The following is a 19,176-nucleotide window of genomic DNA, read 5'->3' as shown; positions in this document are numbered from 1 at the left end:
ACACCTAGATTTTTGACTGAGTCACTCTGGGTCATACAAGATTTGGTCACGGTATAGGGCCGTGTTTTTTTTTTTAACATGTCACTGCATGGAGCTGTACCAATAACTAACATTTCAGGGTTTCTTTTGTGTAAAAAGAACGACAGCCACTCACTCTCCCCCCGTCCCGTCTCCTTTCACTCTCCTTCTGGAGAGTCTCAGCTTCTGACTCTCTCTCACTTTCTCTATTTGCTTCCTCCCACCACCTTTTAGAGCTTTAAAAGCTGACGCCGTGCTGTATCAGTCTCAAGCTCTGCACGCCTCCTGTCATTGCAAAGCAAAGAGGATAGCTGCTGTGCTTGAAGTGGGAAGGATAGAATATCCGAGGGAAGGCACGGCTTCAAGGACACCGACCTGTCGGTGTGGACGATCTGAGACATGCATCTGCATTGTAACCTGGCTAGCATTATCTTTGTGGTGATTGTTGACTGGGGATCATGGAAGGGTGCTAACGCCTTCGGCACCTTCAAGGTCTGTCCTGGCTGCCAGGATCAAGGAGAGCTGGGCATGTCCCCCAGGAGGCACCATAAAGCTGGCATCACATCGGTTTTGGCCCAGGGTGAGCCATGCGGTGTGTACACACTCAGCTGTGCCAGGGGTCTTCGCTGCATCCCTTCTCCCAGAGAGCGCAGCCCCCTACAAGCTCTATTGCAGGGCAAGGGTGTTTGCCTCAAGCAAGGCTGGATTGGTCCGACTGAGCAGCCCCACTCCACAGGTAAGAAACTTACCTTTATTTATGAAGTCCTCCTTTTTGCACAAGCCACTCAACTCATACTGGATCCTATTTTCTCTACTTCACTAAGCATCTTGCAATTTGCGAGCACTGAACTTGTACGTAATTGACTTTTTGGCCCAATGTTTGGTCCAAACAACCAAAATGATGTCTTTGGTCCAGGTAAAGGGGTTAACGACATACGGGTTGATGGGTGACCTACTCCAAAATGAAGGTGTTGCTGATAAGGGGGGAAAAAAGCAGTGGTCTCCTCACTAACACTCACTGGCTACCAGTCATCAAATCGCTGTTAATATGATAGTGTTTAATAAGTTAAGACAAAGCTGCATTGATGCTTCTCTGTCCCATTCTAACTTGTCTATCTTTCATTTGCTCTTAGGTCCTCATTCTTCACACAGCGATGACATAGAAAAAGTAAGTTGTCCTCTTCTCCTGGAATGCTTCATTGAGGGTGAGCAGAATGATACCGTACTAGGCCAGTTAAACGGCAGATAATCGGATGGGTTTTTTTTGTTTTTTTTAAAGCCTTACTAGCAGGCTTTGATGAGTTTTTTTTTTTCTTCATGTACAAACCCACATTATTCTTTTTTGAATCAGGAGCTGCTGCTCCGTGAAACAAAATCCTCCGGGATGTTTAAGTCCATACATTTTTTTCCCCCCCATACAGGCTTTTAAAAGCAGACATATGCTGTTTGGACTCTTTCCCACAATCCAAATTGTGCCCATTCTCGGATCCGAAACCCCAATTTCTAACCATCTTTGCTGGGTGAATACCTAAATAAATCCAAATATTTTAAGAGACTTAAATAACCAACAGGGTTGTCCAGGACAGGGCTCCTTGTCCTTGCAAATGAGTTTGGTTCGATACACTTCCCCCTTTCTCTGTGTGGTCGCAATCATGCTATGCATGGATATCGAATCAATAGAAAATACTGTCAATGCATCTTGTTTAATGTAAATTAGTGAACGTACAAATTAGCAATGGCAACGTCACACTTTTTTGTTCTTTTTCAAAATGAATCCTACCACCTACTTATGATTTTGTGCCAGGAAAACAAATGCGACAAATGGGTTACCTTGTAAAAGATGCAAAAGTAAGGAAAAATGTAAAATTTGGTTTAACTCACCTTTTTCTACATTTAACGTAAACATACCAAATATTCTGGTCCATACGGAGCACTAAACTCAAGTGTTGGCTGCTCTCATACGCCGCCTTGTTTCTCTTAGGCGCCATGCCGCAAGCTGCTCAACAGCATTCTCAGAGGCTTGCGGCTAACGGTTATCCAGTCAGACCACGACATCTACATACCCAACTGTGACACGCGAGGCTTCTACAGAAAAAAACAGGTATGTTTTTGAGTTTGGCACCCAATTAACAATCACGCTGTTGCACTCCACTTTTTCTCACCTTAAAATGAAGTGTGATCCCTTTTTCATGAGGCACAAACTGATATCCAATTGTTGAATATAGAAGAACTCTCAAAACCATTGGAGAGAGAAAATAAGATAATACAATAAACAATTGCACAAGTTTCAGCATGCAGTTTCGTCTATTTTCAGGACCATTTATAGTCTTGCGAAAAGCAACAGTCAAAATGGCCATGTACTGTACGAGAAAACATTCCAGAAGAACATTTTTCTTGACGCCCTGTATAAATGGTGTTCAATTAGTGCCAAAATTCTGTCCATGAGCCCAAGGACATGTGTGCGCATTTGGGGAAATAACCAAGATAGAAAGAATTTTGTTGTTAAAACGGTAAATAAAACAACCTTGTATATACAAATTATCTTTTTTGTTATTCTACATAGTCTGTTTTGCTGTGAGTAAATAGGTGCTGTGTTGTCTTGGTAAGAATTGTTATCTAGGGTTCTTCAGGCAAGTTTAATTCAAGCCGTTTTAAGACTTTTCTAATGCTTTTAAAATCAAATTTAAGACCAAGTCGACACAAAAAAAGAAAGAGGTGAAACAGACAAAACAAAATCACAAATATTTTTTGCACACAATATATTATTGCTTGTTCTTATTACCTGGCATAGCAACGGCAAAAAAAAGCTTGTTGGGCAGACACTTTTCATTTTATGTACACTTTCCTATGGTCCAAACTAGAGACCTCTGTCCAAAGTTGCCATGTGCATTGTGGGTAGACCCAAGACATGCGTCCAACTGAAACTACATTGCTGTTTTGATAGCTCCATTATTGTGGTCACACCGTGTTGTCACAAAAGTAAATCAGTGAGTTTAAAAAAAAACAAAAAAAAAAAAAACAATAAATGTTACTAAATCTTTTCAGCTAAAAAAAATATAAATCTTATCAATATGTTCATATTTTAACGTATTTCGAAAATGTAATTTAAGACATTTTAATACTATTTGAGGCCCCATTTATAAAACAATGAATCCAATGCCTTTTAAGACTTTTCAAGAACGCGCCTAAACCCTTGTTATCACTTGATAGAGGGAATTGCAATCATTAAAAATAGAAGCAGTTGGTTGAGGTTGACAAGTACTGCGTGTGTGGATGATGCACGGAATTCACACAAATACGAAGACATATTGGCAGTGTGCAAAATCTTAGCTTTGCTTTAGTGACATACCTTTTTCTTTCACTGCTTGGATGTGCAGTGCCGTTCATCCAAAGGCATGCGACGAGGCCATTGCTGGTGCGTGGACGAGCTGGGCGCCCTCCAGGAAGACGTTGTCCCATGCAACGGCGAATGAGATCTCCATCCTTGCTAGCGTTCTACACCTGGAGGAAAAAGGTGCTGAGGGATACCTGAGATTTGGTTCAGCCTGAACTGGATGTGCGCCGACTTGACAGCAGCTAGCAGAGGGGAAACACTATGCAAACTTTGATGGAAACTTTGTGCGGCTAAGAGATTAAATGAGGGCCATATTAAAACTTTCTAATCGATTTCTGAGTGTAGTGTATGCAAAAGACGAAAAAATGCAGGAAAACCTGCTTCAGTATAAAATATATTGACCCTTTCCATGTGACGTCAGGTTGGATTCCCCACAAATATGAGCCCCGAGATGGACAGCAAAAAGACATGAGCGGACAGGGATTGTAATATTACTAGTTGTCAATTAAGCAGTTGAGTTGAAACAAATACCAATAATCGCAACAGAAGAACATAACCACAACTTTTTACAATGGTGATGTCTTGCTGTGCAGTGGGCTGTGCCAATCGGCAAGGATCTGAGCCCAAATTAGCATTTTATTGTATCCATTTTGATGACGGTAATGGATACCCGCAATCAATCCAAGTGACTGTCAGCCCTCAAAATACTCCAGGATTTGCAGCGAGCATTTTTTTTTACAAAGTACATTTTATATATTGCTAAGCAATTTCATGTTAAGTAGGTACGAGTCACATCAAAGACACTCAATATAGCTACCAATAAGTAAACTAGTGCTACTGTAGCTGAGTGTTTCTGACATCTGCTGTGGATAAAGGCATTGGCCTATTCAAAATGACCATACATGGCAAACCTATTAGAATACACAGCTAACATTGATGTCTTACCTTTGCCATTATGAGGTACCTCTCCCTGTTGGCACAATAACCTGACTAGCTAAGGAGGCCTGGTAAACATTCAGGCTTTTAAAAGCGTTTAGATAGGCGCTGGTGTATGGGGATACATAATTTACAATATAGTGGTACAGATGTGTTGACTGGTCAGGCATACAGGAGAACTTGGTAAGATGTGTGAATGTCAGAAGGAAGATGTATGGGTCGGTAGTCAGCCCTGCTAATACTATCCTCGGTTTCTCTAAATACCACTGTTTGTGCTTTCCGACGAGGTGAGCCACCTCATCGGGAGCTGCAAAATCTTCAATTGACTAGTCATTGTCAATTGTGTCAAATAGTTTAGTTTTTTTTGGTTGCTGTTGATCACTGCTGGCCTCACCCACAAGGCGTAATGTTTAGGTGAGGTCACCTGTGTGCAAAGGGTCAATATGTCAAAGTTTTACCTACAGTTACACTAGTAGACTGTTTTGGCCGTCTCTATGGAATCCTTAAATCAAGTGTCAAACGCATGGCATGAGGGCCAAAAGTCCCCCGCCACATCATGTGTCTCGTGAGACAATGCTGAAAATGAATCTCAAATAATATGCAGTTTTAAATATGTCGCCGAAGCTAATGTTATCCATCAACCATTATCTGCACCGCTCATCCCTTGAAAGGTCGCAGGGGTGCCGGAGCCCATACCTGTCAACCTGTACGTTTTTGATGTACAAAATAAATTTATTATGCATTTTAAGACCTGTACGACGTACAAGAAAATCTGTACGGAAAAACGCAAATTTGTCAATTATGGGTACCATCCGGTAAACACCGACAATGACGAAACGGCAAATCAATCAAGTCAAACGAGTTCACCACGGTAGCCTCCATCTCAGTATCGTTTTTTTTGTTGCAAACGAAGCGAGTGGTTTGATGCTACTGTGCGCATGCGTCGGCCGCCTGGGGATTTCTTATCATGCATCATTCCGAGAGAAAAAAAAAAATACGGAGTACAATTATTTTGTGGAGGTTAACAGGTATGGGAGCCCATCCCAGTTATCTCACTCGCTAATTCACTCCTAGGGACAATTCGGACCAACAACTAACCTGACATGCATTTCTTTTGAATGCGGGCGGAAACCGTAGTGCCCGAAAGGAAATCCACACAAGCACAGGGAGAACATGCAAAAAGGTGAGGCACAACTTCACCTGAGTGCACTGAAGCTTCCTAACCAGCTTGATGTTTATACGTCATCTGAAAAAAGGAGTAAAAATAAGTCCCATCAAAAGTATCTAGAGTGTATTTAAACTTTTGTTGTTGGGAAGCCGTAGACTGCAGCAATTTTCCTTCAGAATAAGTTTAGAGTCATATTTTGGTATATCTCAATTCCATTATGTGTATTTACTATTGTTGTAAGATCAAATTGCAGTATATTTTTATATTGTCAGTTATTCGTAGACTGAGATAAGGGCCTGTGGTTTCACATTGTGATCTCAAAAGGTTAAAATCATCAAAACTCACTTCAACTTCTGTACATACGTTTCATTTTCATTTTGTAATGTATTTGAGCAGGGGTGTCAAACTCATTTTAACTCGGGGGCCACATGATAGAACCAACATTCTGTCGAGGGCCGGACTAGTAAATTAAAGAGAAAGAAAAAGAGAGATAAAGAAATAAGAGAAAGAGGGACAAAGAAAGAAAAAAAGAGAGGGAGAGAGCGTGAGAAACAAAAGATAAAAAGTCGTGAGAGAGGGGGAAAAGAAAGGGAGAGGAAGAAAGAAATCCAAAGAGAAATCGAAAGACAGAAGGAGAGAAAAGAGAAAAGAAAGCGCGAAGGGTACGAAGAGAGAAAGAGAAATGAGAGAAAAGGAAAAAAGGAAGTTAGAGCAAAAGAGGTTAAAAGACACAGAGACAAAGAGCAACAAAGGAAGAGAAAAAGACACAAAGAGAGTGAAAGAGACAGCGACAGAGACTGGGAGAAAAGGGGTGGGAGAGAGAGAAAGAGAGAGATACACAAGTAGTGTCTTTGTTCGAGGCACCTGGCTTTGGCAACATCAAGTTGACATATTTCAACCTGCTGCTTGTTTTTCTCTTGCGCTTCTCTAAGTGTTGTCTCGCGGGCCGGATTCAATCCCTTAGCGGGCCTGATCTGGCCCGCGGGCCGCCTGTTTGACACCTGTGTATTTGAGCATGTCCAAGAAGCTATTACGTTTTATTTGTTTCAAAATTGTTGCAAAGTGTTTTAAACAAATGTGTAATTAGAATGGATCCATTTCTGAATAACCTTCTTGTGTTGTTTCTGTGATGGGTGGATGTACGCACACAAGATAATAAAAAGAAATTTAAAAAAAAGTGAAGATGAGTATTTGTGAGTCCAACCATGAAGCGAGTGAGTTCTTTGCAAATTGCAAAAACGGTCCGAAAGACACGCAATTGCAGAAAAGCTAAATCATAACACAGAAAGCTTCCCATGTGAAGGATCATTTTTATGCTTCTCCACTGGATCACGCTACATAGCAGTTTCCAAGGTAACAGCAACCAGATTTCCTCTTCTGCAGGCAGCATAATGCGAGGAATGTGCAGCAAAAAATGATAACCAGTTTGCAAGGGAAGATTTTGAGAGGCTGTTGGTGCCCTGTGCTTCTATCGATTATTTTCTCCCTCGCATTAAGCATGAAAGTGACTTCTCATTTGATACTTTTTGCAAAAACCCTGTTAATTAGCAATATAACTATTATGACAACTTTTAGACTGCCTGACCTCTCAGAGCCATGTATTTGCCTATATTTGCAATGCCTCTATCAGTACTAGATCAGATTATTCCCTCCATTGTTTGTTCCTTTGAGTAAAGTTCAAGGAAGGCTTCAGCTCAGCCATCTTCTTTCTTTGTGGCAGATGTTTTGATTGGTATTTTATATCAGTACAGCTTTGGAAGATATCAGAAGTTCAGACGGAATACGCTCCCACATTGATATTTTTTAAAAGCAGTGTTGGGACCCGTTATTAGACGATATCACTCTTCTCTGTAACTAGTGGTGTACTCTATTCTATCACTTCTGTTTGACGCCGAACTCATACTTTTCCTGTTCTGTTGCCTGGTTGGTGGCAAGCTAAGATGGGAAGCTTCATCGTCACAGTCTTGGACTTCAACTATTTTACATATTACCTATGTTTATTGTTGGTGTTGACTACATTTTGTGAATTGCTACCCAATTCATTTATTGCAGCATGGTCATCCTGGTATTACCACTTGAATGACCCCTTTCAAAGTTTCTAATTTTCTTCATGCTGAGGTTTTTGAGTTTTTCTTGCCTGCATGGCGGTTTCAGATCAGGGGATAGTGTAATTGTGGCCTGTGCAGTCCTTTGAGACATTATGTGATTAAGGGCTAAAACACAGAATGTGACTTGACTATTGTAACATGTTATAAATAACATTCTGTAACTCAACTGTCTATAAAACATCACATGTTAGTCTGATACTTATTAAAAGCAGACCATGTACTACAATGTCTTACGTCCTCTTTTAGGCTTCCTCCTTTTCTAAATAAATAACCTAAAGCTCTCAACCTGTTAACTACACCGCAATGAATACAAACCCTGAAAAGGCTGGGCATGTTTATATCTACCTACAAAACACAACTGAAAACAGTTACGGTGGAGCCGTCTCAAGCACAGAGTACGTGGATGCGTTATTTCTCCATACTGATATTTTGATGTTCCATCTACCATATATACTCACATCATAGCCATATTTACAACTATGAAATACTAAAACCAGGGGATCAATTTAAATAAACACATTTGGTTGTGTGTCAAAAGTAGTGAATTGTAGGCACCGCGTGGGGAGGCATTTGGTTAATAATAAAATCAATTGGGAAAACGTGAGTGCAGAATTTACAGTAAGAGGGCTGAATGTTGGTCTTTTTATGATCAATTTTTCAATACACCATGCCAGGAGAATGAAATATAATGTCATTACCCAGAAATGGAGAAGGAAATCTTTGAGAAGTTTGAAGACCAAATGGATATGGAGTCTTGGTTGTGTTATTTTATGTAGCAAGCGCTCAAGACTGGACTGGGTTCATCGATTCCACAGGTTGGTGTACATGTTTTATTCCATTCCTTTTATTGTGTAGCTATTTAATGCAGTTATAAGAGGTCAGCTTCCATGTCAGTATTTATTATAATTTGTAACTAGTTACTTTGAGGAATGCGCTATTTTGGGTGTCAGTAATCAGAGTAGTGGTGGAATTACTTTTTAAATGAAGTAGCTAGTAACCCGTGCAAATGAAAACGTTTAAGCTGTTTGTTTTTGTTTGTCTTGCTGTTGGTCACCCTTCTTAAGGGATATGACCAGGGTAGATAGAGAACTAGTAATTAATTACTTTTTTCAGTACAGTAGTGCGCCCAACACTGTTGAGAAATTGTGCGATTATTGCATTCATACAACTGTGTCAATAGAATAAACACCAGGATGAAAAAAACTTTTTTTTGTAAAATATATTTTGGTCAAAATGCTGATTTGCAAAAATACAACGTGTGCAATGGATGGGGCTTTATAGAAAGTACAGTTTTGTGTAGACTTCCATGCCGAGGGTTGGGAATTGCTGCATTGTTAAGGCTAACTGCTAAGCTACTTAATCACAGTATTCCAAAACACTTTGCAAACTGAGGCAAATTTTCAGAGGTGTATTGCTGGAAGTCTCCCCCACAAAACATCACACCATCGTCAATTAACTACAACAATGATATGATATATTCATCGGAATCACATATATTAACTATATAGCTCAAATGTGCTTATTAACAAATAATGTAATCTTTTTGAAACAAATTCATCTGTATTACAAGTGTCAAAATCTAGTGGGAATTTTGCATGCATGAGAGGGAGTGGCACACATTTGGCACTAATTGGGCTTCTCGCAGCATGTCATCAGTCCAAGCTTCAATCAAGACCAGGAAAGTCCTCTAAAGTAAAGGCATGTTCAAGTTTGCAAAGCGGCCACCAGAACTGCTCATAGTCGTCGCTTGTTCCCAACAGAAAAGAGGGACTGACGTCCTGGAATATACGCAAATCTCCTCGCAAACTACATAGGCATTTGTGAACGCAGTCCTTTCCTTAATCGACTGTTTGCTAGTTCAACTCTAATAAGGTTCATTCCAATGATTTGAATCAAATGAAGAGAAACCTTTGACATTTTGGAAGTGCTCCTCTTCTGTTGAAGCTAGCTCATGGTTCCTACTTTTGAATGCTGAAGCAAAACTACACTATACAACAGCGGCCTCTTGTGCCTGGTGAGAAAACCAACAGAAGGGCGCCTAAACAGCAGAAATTGTTTTCCAAACGGAAACTAGTCTTTGACGTGAAACGATAGAGTTGTACACTTAAACTGTTCAAGGTCCACCAGGCTTTCAGAGAAAACGCAAATAAAGCACACTGCACTATCCATCTACAGAATGCAAGTAGTTTGTCTTCATGGCGGAAAAAAAGGTGCGCCCGCACATTTGATTTGGTCAATTGTTTAGTTTAAGCAAAAATGTTGGAGATGAAGTCCCGGAACCGCTTGGCGTACTGCTCGGGATGTACTGTGGAGATTTCGGCACCCGCCTGTGGCAAAAGGAACAAGAGCAGACCAGCAACTCAGAATGAAGCAGGCAGAATGCCTTAAAGTGTGCGACTCCTTTCCATTCTTGTTTCCATCATGGTCCAACCGGATCATACTCACCCCGTGTTTGACGGTCTTGGCTGCATGAGCTGCTTTCTTCTTGGTGTCATATTGAGTTAGGACATCGATCAAACCCATGAAGTACACTTCCCGCTGAGGGGCACCTGCAACCAAATATCAAATTGTCAGATGTTTTTTTTGTCCAGGGCAACATTTCTTTGAGATTAAAATCCAGGCCTAAAATGGACAGTTCTTCTGGATTCTTATTTGGTCGGTACAGGCTATTTCAGAAGAATAATAGTAATGGATAGACATTTGTTGTTTACACCAATACTCTTAATTTGTTGTTAAATAGTAATCACTGTTCATTTTGAGCGGGCAGAAAAGAAATAGGCTACACGGCTGGTGAAATGTAAGGTTGTATAAACGAAAAATTCTGCATCCTGTGACATGCCCATTCAAAGGATAGTTTAAGAACTAGATATCCCTATATGGTGTGGTAAAACTGAAAACAATTGCTAAAAAGCACAAGAAAGAATACAATCTACAGAGCCTGAAAGTGACCAAAACAAACTGGTTTTATTATCATTTCTCCCCAGCCTTTCGCAAGATTTTTGTTTTTTCCAGGTACTTGTAACAGCAAGATGACAGACAATTGTGTCAGCTCCCTCTAGGTGAGCCTTATGTTATTTAAAATCAAATACACATTTCTTGACCAACAAGAATTTAAATGAATGCATAACTAAATGATATTTCATAGATTTATGCTTGTTTTTAACTCGATATACAGGGTGTCCATGAAGTCTCTTTACCTTTTAAGAGATGTATTTAAAATGCAATTGATAATTGGGTGCATTCAGAAATTCTGTTGTGAAATTTAAAAAACCCTTAAGGGCAAGAGCTTCAAAAACGTCCTGCCTTTTAAACCTGCACAAGTTTTTTAGTTTTTATTTATACGTTAGTGCTTACTCACCTGGGCAGCTTGTGACAGCATAGACGTCCACATAAGGGTCAAACTCGCCGGGTCCAAGCGGTTTGCAACAGGACATGTAACCGGCGATTCCCTCTGGTGATGTGCCGTAAGATCCCACGGTCGGACCTGGGGCCAAGCCGTTCTCGGCCTCCTGCTCCTCTTCATTGGAAACTTCTTCGCCTTCCTCCTCATCACGTTCGGCACGGCCCACATCGTGAATACCGAGCAATAGGCTGTAGTCCATGATCTTCAGCTTTACCAGGAACTGAATGAGGAAGAGAGCGCTGTCAAATTTTGCAGGCAAAAATATTGTCAATGGAGAGTGCTGGAAAGCCAAAAATTAAATCCGTGCACCTGGGAAATCTTTCACTCTCAGCACACATTTTGACTGATCAATAATACAAGTAACAAAACCATCAACAAAAAATGACTAAACTTTTCATTGAATGTGATAGCTAATGTGACACCTCAAATAACATTCGAAACTGTCCACTTCAACTTAGAACTTTATGCGCAGAAAATTCATAGTGGAGGTAGCAACTGAAACCTGCCACCAACAATGAAAAGTATGTGGCCCTTCTTTAAGCAAACACTACAAAGGTCATATCTCATGCAGCATAATGAAGCATTCTCACCTCCACGTCTCGATTAAGTTTCTCCATGAACTTCTCTTTCTGCTCCTCGGTTACATACACCTTCTGCATGTTGTTCCTGAAGTCCATGTCCTTAAAGGTGGGGAGCTCTTTCCCCTGATGGACAATAACAGTGAAACACTGCTTTAAAAGAAACGTGATGGGGAAAGAAATGCTAATAAAAGAGAGGCTTTTTACCCGCTCTTTGTCGCTCGCTTCCCGATCCACCAGAGAACCCTGTATGGCAAAGAACAAATATGGCAATTCCTCTCAAATGGTTCACTCCAAATACATTTTAAACACACCTGTAAGAATCTTATGCCTGCCCAATGCCAATTCCAAACATTTCACAAATTCAAAAAAGCTGCAGAAAAATGGCTTTGTGTTTTGGTCAACTGGCATTTTGTCCGCATAAAGTGACTACTGCCGGTTTTCCATTACATGGTTCCTGCTCAACTCGCCTCGCCACAGGTGCCATGTACTTTTCAGAGTCTCGTTTTCCATTACAAGGTAGTACCGCATGGTAACGTGGCTTGACGTCATCTGCAGCGCGAAAGTGAAACCGAAAAACACGAGACGGCAAAATTACTTACTATCCAGCTGAACCACTTCCATTTTTTTGTATGTTCCTCCGTCGCGTTCCAGCTGGATCCGCTCATCGCCAACCAAGCAAAGCAACGACAGCACCTCCTCAACTGACCACGGGGCAGAATTACGTGTGACCAAAACCTGAAAGAAATTAGTTGTTTTCTTGTTCAAGTAATATGCCAACTCTAAATGGCGGGTTGGTTTTAACTGCACCCTGATAACGATCCTCTGACCATTCATTGGTCTGCAGTAACTGACGCCACGTTTGAGTACTCGCTTGTGTTTTTGGAACCTTGTGAGAGGTGAGACAAAAAAGGTGGTACAGGGTACCAAGAACTGCGTACTTTTTCATGATGGGAAACCAGAAAAGGCGAGTTGAGCTGGAACCATGTAATGGAAAAGTGCCATACTTTAAAAACATTTTTTAAAATTTGGTATATAAAAAAAATCAGATAGCAGTTTTGTCATTTGGTGAAACGTTATACTAGGAATTCACTTCTGCATAACAAATACTGGCAAATGCTCATTTACACTGGTGTGCTATTAAGAAGCAGAAATTGGGTTCACCTTCAGGTCGTACTTCCTGTGCACCACCAATCGGTGACTGAACATGTTCCTCATGACGATCAGGTAAGTCTCTTCGCTGTCCACGCTGACCCGGTACATTCCCAGGAATTGAGGAAGTAAGGTACTCCCATGACACTTCACTATGTGCTTAAAAAAGAGAAAACACGAATTTTCAAGACAGGGCTAACACCCTTGATAAAATTCCCTCAAATTTCTGTCGTGTCCAAAAATCAGGAGAATTGGAAAATTTCTCTTGGCCTGAACCTTACCCAAAATCGGGACCTAAAATGTAATTCCTTTTGTTTGGCTTCCGAAGACCTTCGTTAACGCTGACTTGTTTTTTTAAATACAGTAGTCCTTCCTATGTTGTGATTGAATGCATGTATTGTTAACGACCACTAGATGTAGCTATCGCTTTAAAAATGAGTGACATGTTATTGAAATCCTGTTGTATACGATGCAATGTTGGTTGTTCCGCGAGTTCCAAAATAAGTGTTGACCAACACACTTCGTTATTGTTCTGATTGCTTTTCTTTGTGGACAATCCGCGCGACGGATTCAGTGCCATGCACCCATGAGGTTGTATGCGGTTACGGTAAGGGGCTGGGTGTTCCAGCCAAAAACATCCCCCTTTCTCACAAATAAAATATGAAAATTCAGATTTGCTTCGGGCACTGTCCCTCAAATCAACTTGTCGGGTTCGGGCGGGGCTGTAATACCCGCGGGCTGGTTCTGAGTTTTTAGAGGCCCAGTTTTACCTCTATGTTGTACTAATATGTTGGATTTTACCCAAACTATATAAGCATTAAAAGTGTGCAAAAGGTTCTGCTGCTTAAGTAACATAGGGAACATTGATTCAACAAAATTAACCTCTCAAATAATGTGACTACAGTATTTAAATCCATACGTGTTTTTTCAAACAGAAGCTTTTCCAATCAATTTGACCCAATCCAACTAACTGAGACTTCCCTTAATTCTACTTTTGGCCCATTTCAAATATGCATTCATAAGGACTTAGAATTTTCAGAAGTCTGAGTCAAACGTATGCGTGTTAATATATGCATGACGGACGGCTATCCGACCCACCTGGTGATACTCCGAAAGGATGTTGTGCATGTCGGCCACATCCTCGCCTGAGATTTGCTTGATGATCAGCGTCCGGTCATAGGAGTTAAGAAGCAGCCCCTCTCCTTGGTCATTAACACTCCTTGTCGGGGGGCTGCGAGTCAAGGACACCTGGCATGTTTGGGAAAAACTATAATTTTACAAGACTGAGACAAACACATCTGTTCATTTTGAAAGCTTATCTGATGGTGCGTTATCAGAATCAAACCGAAATCAAAGAAACGTACCTGATAGTCCAGATCTTCTATACCAAAGCGCTCCCTGAGATTTCTAAAGACTTGAGGACAATATTCCTTGAATTTAAAATGTCCAGGGAGATTTTCTCTGCCACAAAGAGAGGACAGTGTTGTGATAAAGTGTCGCAACAAAGTGCACCCCGTGGCCTCCTTTAGGAAATCTTACTTGTTGAAGAGGTGGTTGTTCACTTTAATTTTAGTGTTGGCCTTGAAGTCATCGGGAAGCAACATGACTGGCACTGGAACCTGATTCAGATCGTTAATCTGGAGAAAAAGCATACAGAAGACACCTTTAGTAAATTAAACTAAATTACTTAAACTTTTCATGGGAGGTTTTGGATTTGAAAAACAAGGTTTTTAGTTGCATGTGGTTTATTTGCAACATTTTGTCATTAAGTACAAAAATAACACCTAATATTTCAGACAGGTGAAACATTTCTTGCCGATTGCCATATTTTAGCGTTATGAGTGGGTTCAGGTACATGCTGTCAATTTTTTGTTGTATTCTGGGATTTTTCTCTCAGTGTTAAATCAATATTTTCTCTAAGGTGGGGGAATTTATAACATTTTTTTCCTATACTAAGTGAACAGATCACCCCAAATTTAGCAGACTTGCACTGGTTACTTGTCCTTTTAAGTTGTCACTTTAGGTTCTGTTACTAACATACAAAGGTTTGCATGGATTAGCCAACTCGTCTCTCGGTTTCTATCTACCCCTATGTTCCTGCTTGGGGGATCCGCTCAGAAAATGCTGGTCTACTTGTGACTCCAAAGCTAAGTTCACACCGCAGAGCTTGATCATCAATTCTGATTTTTATCAGGTGAAAGCTGATGTTTTTTGTGAGATTGTTCACATTTTCAACTAAATGCGATCTGATCTTCCTGTGTGAACACGACAACTGTCATGCATGCGCAGAAGAGGGCACGTGACGTCAAACGCAATGCACTTGTGTTTACAGAAGTACTCATGGATGTTAACAGAGGAGTGTTATGCTCCCAAATATTATTAAACCCAAACCCTTGCATTCCCCCATTGAATGCTGTCAGTGTGGTGGGATTTAAATGTAAATATTGTCAACTACCACTAGAGGATACCTTTGCTTTAAGAATAAAATAGAGTGACATGTTGTGAATCCGTGATGCAATGTTGGCTGTTCCGTGAGTTACAAAATAAAAAGTTAAGTAAGTGTTTATCTTCCATGAATGTGTTATTTAATGACACTCTGTGTTTTTCTGTGTTGTAGATTACTCAGTTTCCTTCCGCCTGGTTGAAGGCAGAATAGTGACGTCTACTGCCTATGAATGCCGTGCAGGTCGCATGACTGCGCTCCGACTGTTCACACACCAGATGCATTACAAATGATCGCATATGGGACCACATATAAAATTGGCCTGGGTCGGGTGTCAAAAAGTGGATAAGTGACGTTCAGATGGACTTTATCAGATCGGATACAGGTTGCGCCCATGCAAAAAAAATAAATAAATTAAATTAAATTAAATTTAAAAAAATCGAGCCAAGAATAAATTTGCAGGCTTGAGAGCAATCTCCATTCGAGCCCCGGCACCCGGAATGCTCTGCCATTCCAAGATAAGATCTTCAACCTCTGTGGAAGTGTTTAAATCTAAAGACACACGTATATCTTATTGCAGGGGTCAAGAACCTTTTTGGCACAAAGAGCCATGAAAGAAAAGTATTTGGATTTTTTTGGGGGGGCGGAAGAGCCACACCATACATTTTGAGACCAAAAAAAAAAAAAAAACACGAACCAGCTTTCCAGATAAAAGCTTATTCTTCAGCGCATTTTCTCTATTGTGTGGCATTTGATGATTTGATAAGATATGAAATAATAATAATGCCAGAAACTGTGTCCATTATCAATATAAATACACCACTTAAAATTTGGCTGTAATTTTTGTCATAAATAGTTTCAAGGTGAGAGCAAAGTTCTTTTGTAATAATGTCACAAAATTCCGCAAACAAGGATACCATTGTATTTACCCTTCACGCAGACGACGCTGGGTAAAGGACAGGAAGGGGTGCTTGCACTCTTTACATAGCGCCACCCATCCCTACCACTCATCCAATAAAATTACTATAGGTCTTTGCTACAGCTTCTGCACATTTCAAAATAGTAATGAGGCTTTTCATGTTAAAATGTCTAAAAAAATATATATACATGTTTAATGAGCTTCTATATAAAGGATTCCATAACTTTGCACAGCCAAAACGACTTCTTTTGATGCAAAACCTTGAGTGTAAACTGTAGTCTGAAAGTGGCATTAGCTCAGGAGGTAGAGCGCTCGTCTAGGGATCAAGAGGTCACAGGTTCGATTCCCGGCTCCTTCGAGTTATATGTCAAGACACTGAATCCCTTATGCAGCGATTAAGCAGGTAGGCGCTACATGGCTGACCCACCTATTGGTGTGTGAGTGTGTGTAAACGGGTAAGTGTGAAGCACATTGTAAAGTACTTTGGGAGGTCTTCATTGAATTGAAAAACGCTATATAAATGCAGACCATTTGTTGTCACCAACATCAGTGTTGGTTTGGCTTCGCCTGCACTACAAAATACTTCGCCCACACAAATTTTAAAAAACATGGAGAAAATCTGTGTGGAATCATATTTGTCCCCTAGCCACACGTACTCATAGAGCCATAGATTCCCTTTCTATAATTTATAATAGATACAGACCCGTTTTCCTGTCCTTTTCTGCTGCCTGGCTGATGGCTAAGTGAGAATGAACGAACCTGGATGAAACAGCGGAGCAGCACCTGGACCATTCACAGAGATGGGATGCTGCGTTGTTGTCGTCTTTGACAAGTTTAGTTATAGCAAAGGTTTAGTTTTTGAATTGACTATGATTTGTCAATTGGTGCACATGCAACAGCGATTGCAGCTTGGTCATCTTCGAAGGAGGATTACCTAATGTGTGTTCCTTTCTCAAGCTTTCCGATCCTCCTCGTTTTTTTATTTATTTTGAATAATGTCCTGTATAATTATGTCCTGTACAATTATGTCCCTTTGAGACTTTTGGTGATGATAGGCTACACATATAAATCACGTGACTTGACTTAGCAGCTATCGCTTGAAAACGGTTTGCCCTGTCACTACAAAACAATGTTATTGTTTTTTTAATCGAGTCAACCAAATAATCAACATATTCTCAGGTGGCTAAATTGACAGCTGCAGATGTTTTACTTAGTGCTTAAGCCATTCGATGTGAGGGTTCGTAGCAATCCAGACAAAATTATTAAATTTATTGATAGAGCAAAAAGATGCAAATATGAAGAGTCGTGAACGACTCTTGAAGACTAAGGTAAATCAAGCAAGCAGGGGGGCTAGCACCTTCTGGCTAGCACCTGACAGCTAGCTACAGCTGCTAACAGGCTGCGTTTAGCCTGCTAACTTCCTTTCGCACTCACCGAGTGATTGACACCCCACATGAAGACACTGAGGACCGGTTCGCTAGCTCGAAAGACTTTGACCTTCTGCTGGACGAAATGCTTCTTCTTGGTCTTGGTCTTTGGCGCGAGTACCACCATGGGGCTGCTCGACGGGGCGGCTGCCGAGTTCCCCAGCGAAGCCATCCTCGACGAGCAAAGGTCTAAGGGCGAGTGGGCGGGCTGGCTGGTGGTCGGGCGAGCGAGGGAGGGAGTGAGCGAAGAAAGGAACGTCGGCGGCCCGCCTCTCGACGAGCTTGTCACACGACGCTTCCGCAGTCCGAACCGCCGTCTGCGCTCATCAGTGGTCCACTCAAACCTTTTTTTTGCGGCTTCCTTTTGCGGTGAGCAGGCCTTCAGCGCTGCCACTTAGTGGCCAGGAGTGCAACTGAATACTGATGGGAATTATTTTTACAGAACCGGCTCTTCAGGCTCGTTTTAAGAAAAAAGCCGTTTCTTTCGGCTCCTAAACGGCTATTCAGATTATTTTTGTTGCTTTGATCCATATGTTGCTAAATAGTACGTAACATTTTGCACGAAATTACTTAAAAGGCGGGAAAATAAAAAAATAAAGAATAAAAGAAAACATTGAAAAAGAGAAGAGTTAAATAAAAACAGGACACATTTAAGAAAAGAAAAGAAAAAAAGCAGGAAAAGTCTATAAAAAGCTTGTAAAAGGGAAATAAAAAAATGAAAACATAAAACATATTTTGTATTTATTCGCTCCTCATCCATCTTCTCCATGTGTCCAAATCAACCGATAAGAGAGGTTGGTTGGTTGGTTTGGACACATGAAGAGGATGGATGAGGAGCGAACATTTAAGAGGATCTACAGAGCAGAAGTAAATGGAAGGAGACCAAGAGGAAGGCCGCGATTGACGTGGATAGATGGTGTTATGAGTGCACTGCAGGAAAGAGGTCTAAATATAGTGGAGGCCAGATTTCTTGTCGGTGATAGGAATGATCCGAGAGGTGTTGGAAAAGGATAGTGGGATGTCTAGACGCGTTGTAAGGGATGGGCAGGGCACCTGTATGATGCAGCAGGGGCAAACCTGTGGAAGCTGTCAGTCCCTGCTGTTGAACAGAAGAGTGTGTTGTGTCTCCTGACCCGAGTGACAAGGCCGCTTTCTTGTGTCCCGTTTCATCTGGAGGGACGAAAGCATGACCGACTTGGGTGCCGAGGTGCCTAACTTGTTTGGGTGTTTGGGCATTTGGATAGGCCATGGAACCCCCCAAAAAATCGTGTTTTTTTTGCTACTTTTTTCCTTTTATTTATTTTCTTTGTTTTTGTGTATGTGTTTGTCTTGCTGTCAGTCACCCTTCTCAAGTTATATGACCTAGATAGATAGATAGATAGATAGATAGATATAATTTATTTTTATTTATTTTTTGCTGGGGGGGGAATAAACAGAAGATACATTTTAAAAAATGTGAAAAAGAAGGAAAGGGGAGAAGAAGTAAAAATCTAAGGAAAAATGAATAGAACTAAAACAAAAAAGAAGGAAAGAATGCAAAAAAAAAAACAAGTAAAACACTAGGAAACAAGAAACCAAAGAAAAAAAATGAAGAACAAATAATAAAGAAAAAAAACAAGAAAAAAGAAAAATCTATAAAAAAGGCAGTTTTTTTTCTTTGATTGTTATATAAATAATAATAATGTAACAT

At 40.6% G+C, this 19,176-nt stretch overlaps 2 protein-coding genes across 3 annotated transcripts; one reads left to right on the top strand and one right to left on the bottom strand.

Moving 5' to 3' along the window:
• The first annotated feature begins 256 nt into the window (after nt 1-256).
• On the top strand, nt 257-6,638 carry igfbp6b (insulin-like growth factor binding protein 6b). Its single transcript, XM_088332356.1, has 4 exons — nt 257-754; nt 1,152-1,186; nt 2,000-2,119; nt 3,396-6,638. Exons 1-4 carry the CDS (start codon nt 418-420, stop codon nt 3,489-3,491), a joined length of 588 nt encoding a protein of 195 aa, XP_088188482.1. The 5' UTR covers nt 257-417; the 3' UTR covers nt 3,492-6,638.
• A 3,096-nt stretch (nt 6,639-9,734) lies between these two features.
• On the bottom strand, nt 9,735-17,857 carry pip4k2ca (phosphatidylinositol-5-phosphate 4-kinase, type II, gamma a). 2 transcript variants are annotated; one of them, XM_088332354.1, is made up of 10 exons: nt 17,494-17,853; nt 14,237-14,334; nt 14,062-14,158; nt 13,796-13,945; nt 12,710-12,856; nt 11,753-11,791; nt 11,558-11,671; nt 10,923-11,187; nt 10,010-10,113; nt 9,735-9,891 (listed from the first exon to the last, which is right to left on the bottom strand). In XM_088332354.1, exons 1-10 carry the CDS (start codon nt 17,656-17,658, stop codon nt 9,811-9,813), a joined length of 1,260 nt encoding a protein of 419 aa, XP_088188480.1. In that variant the 5' UTR covers nt 17,659-17,853; the 3' UTR covers nt 9,735-9,810. The 2 variants fall into 2 exon arrangements, with proteins under 2 accessions (XP_088188480.1, XP_088188479.1); XM_088332353.1 differs by having other exon boundaries at nt 11,558-11,791; nt 17,494-17,857.
• Nucleotides 17,858-19,176: the final 1,319 nt, after the last annotated feature.

This window comes from Urocampus carinirostris, chromosome 3 (genome assembly GCF_059441175.1).
Source record: "Urocampus carinirostris isolate Australia breed hairy pipefish chromosome 3, RoL_Ucar_1.0, whole genome shotgun sequence".
NCBI classification, from domain to species: Eukaryota; Metazoa; Chordata; class Actinopteri; order Syngnathiformes; family Syngnathidae; genus Urocampus; species Urocampus carinirostris.
The sequence above is the reverse complement of the archived record's forward strand: the minus strand, read 5'-3'. Positions and strand labels throughout refer to the sequence as shown.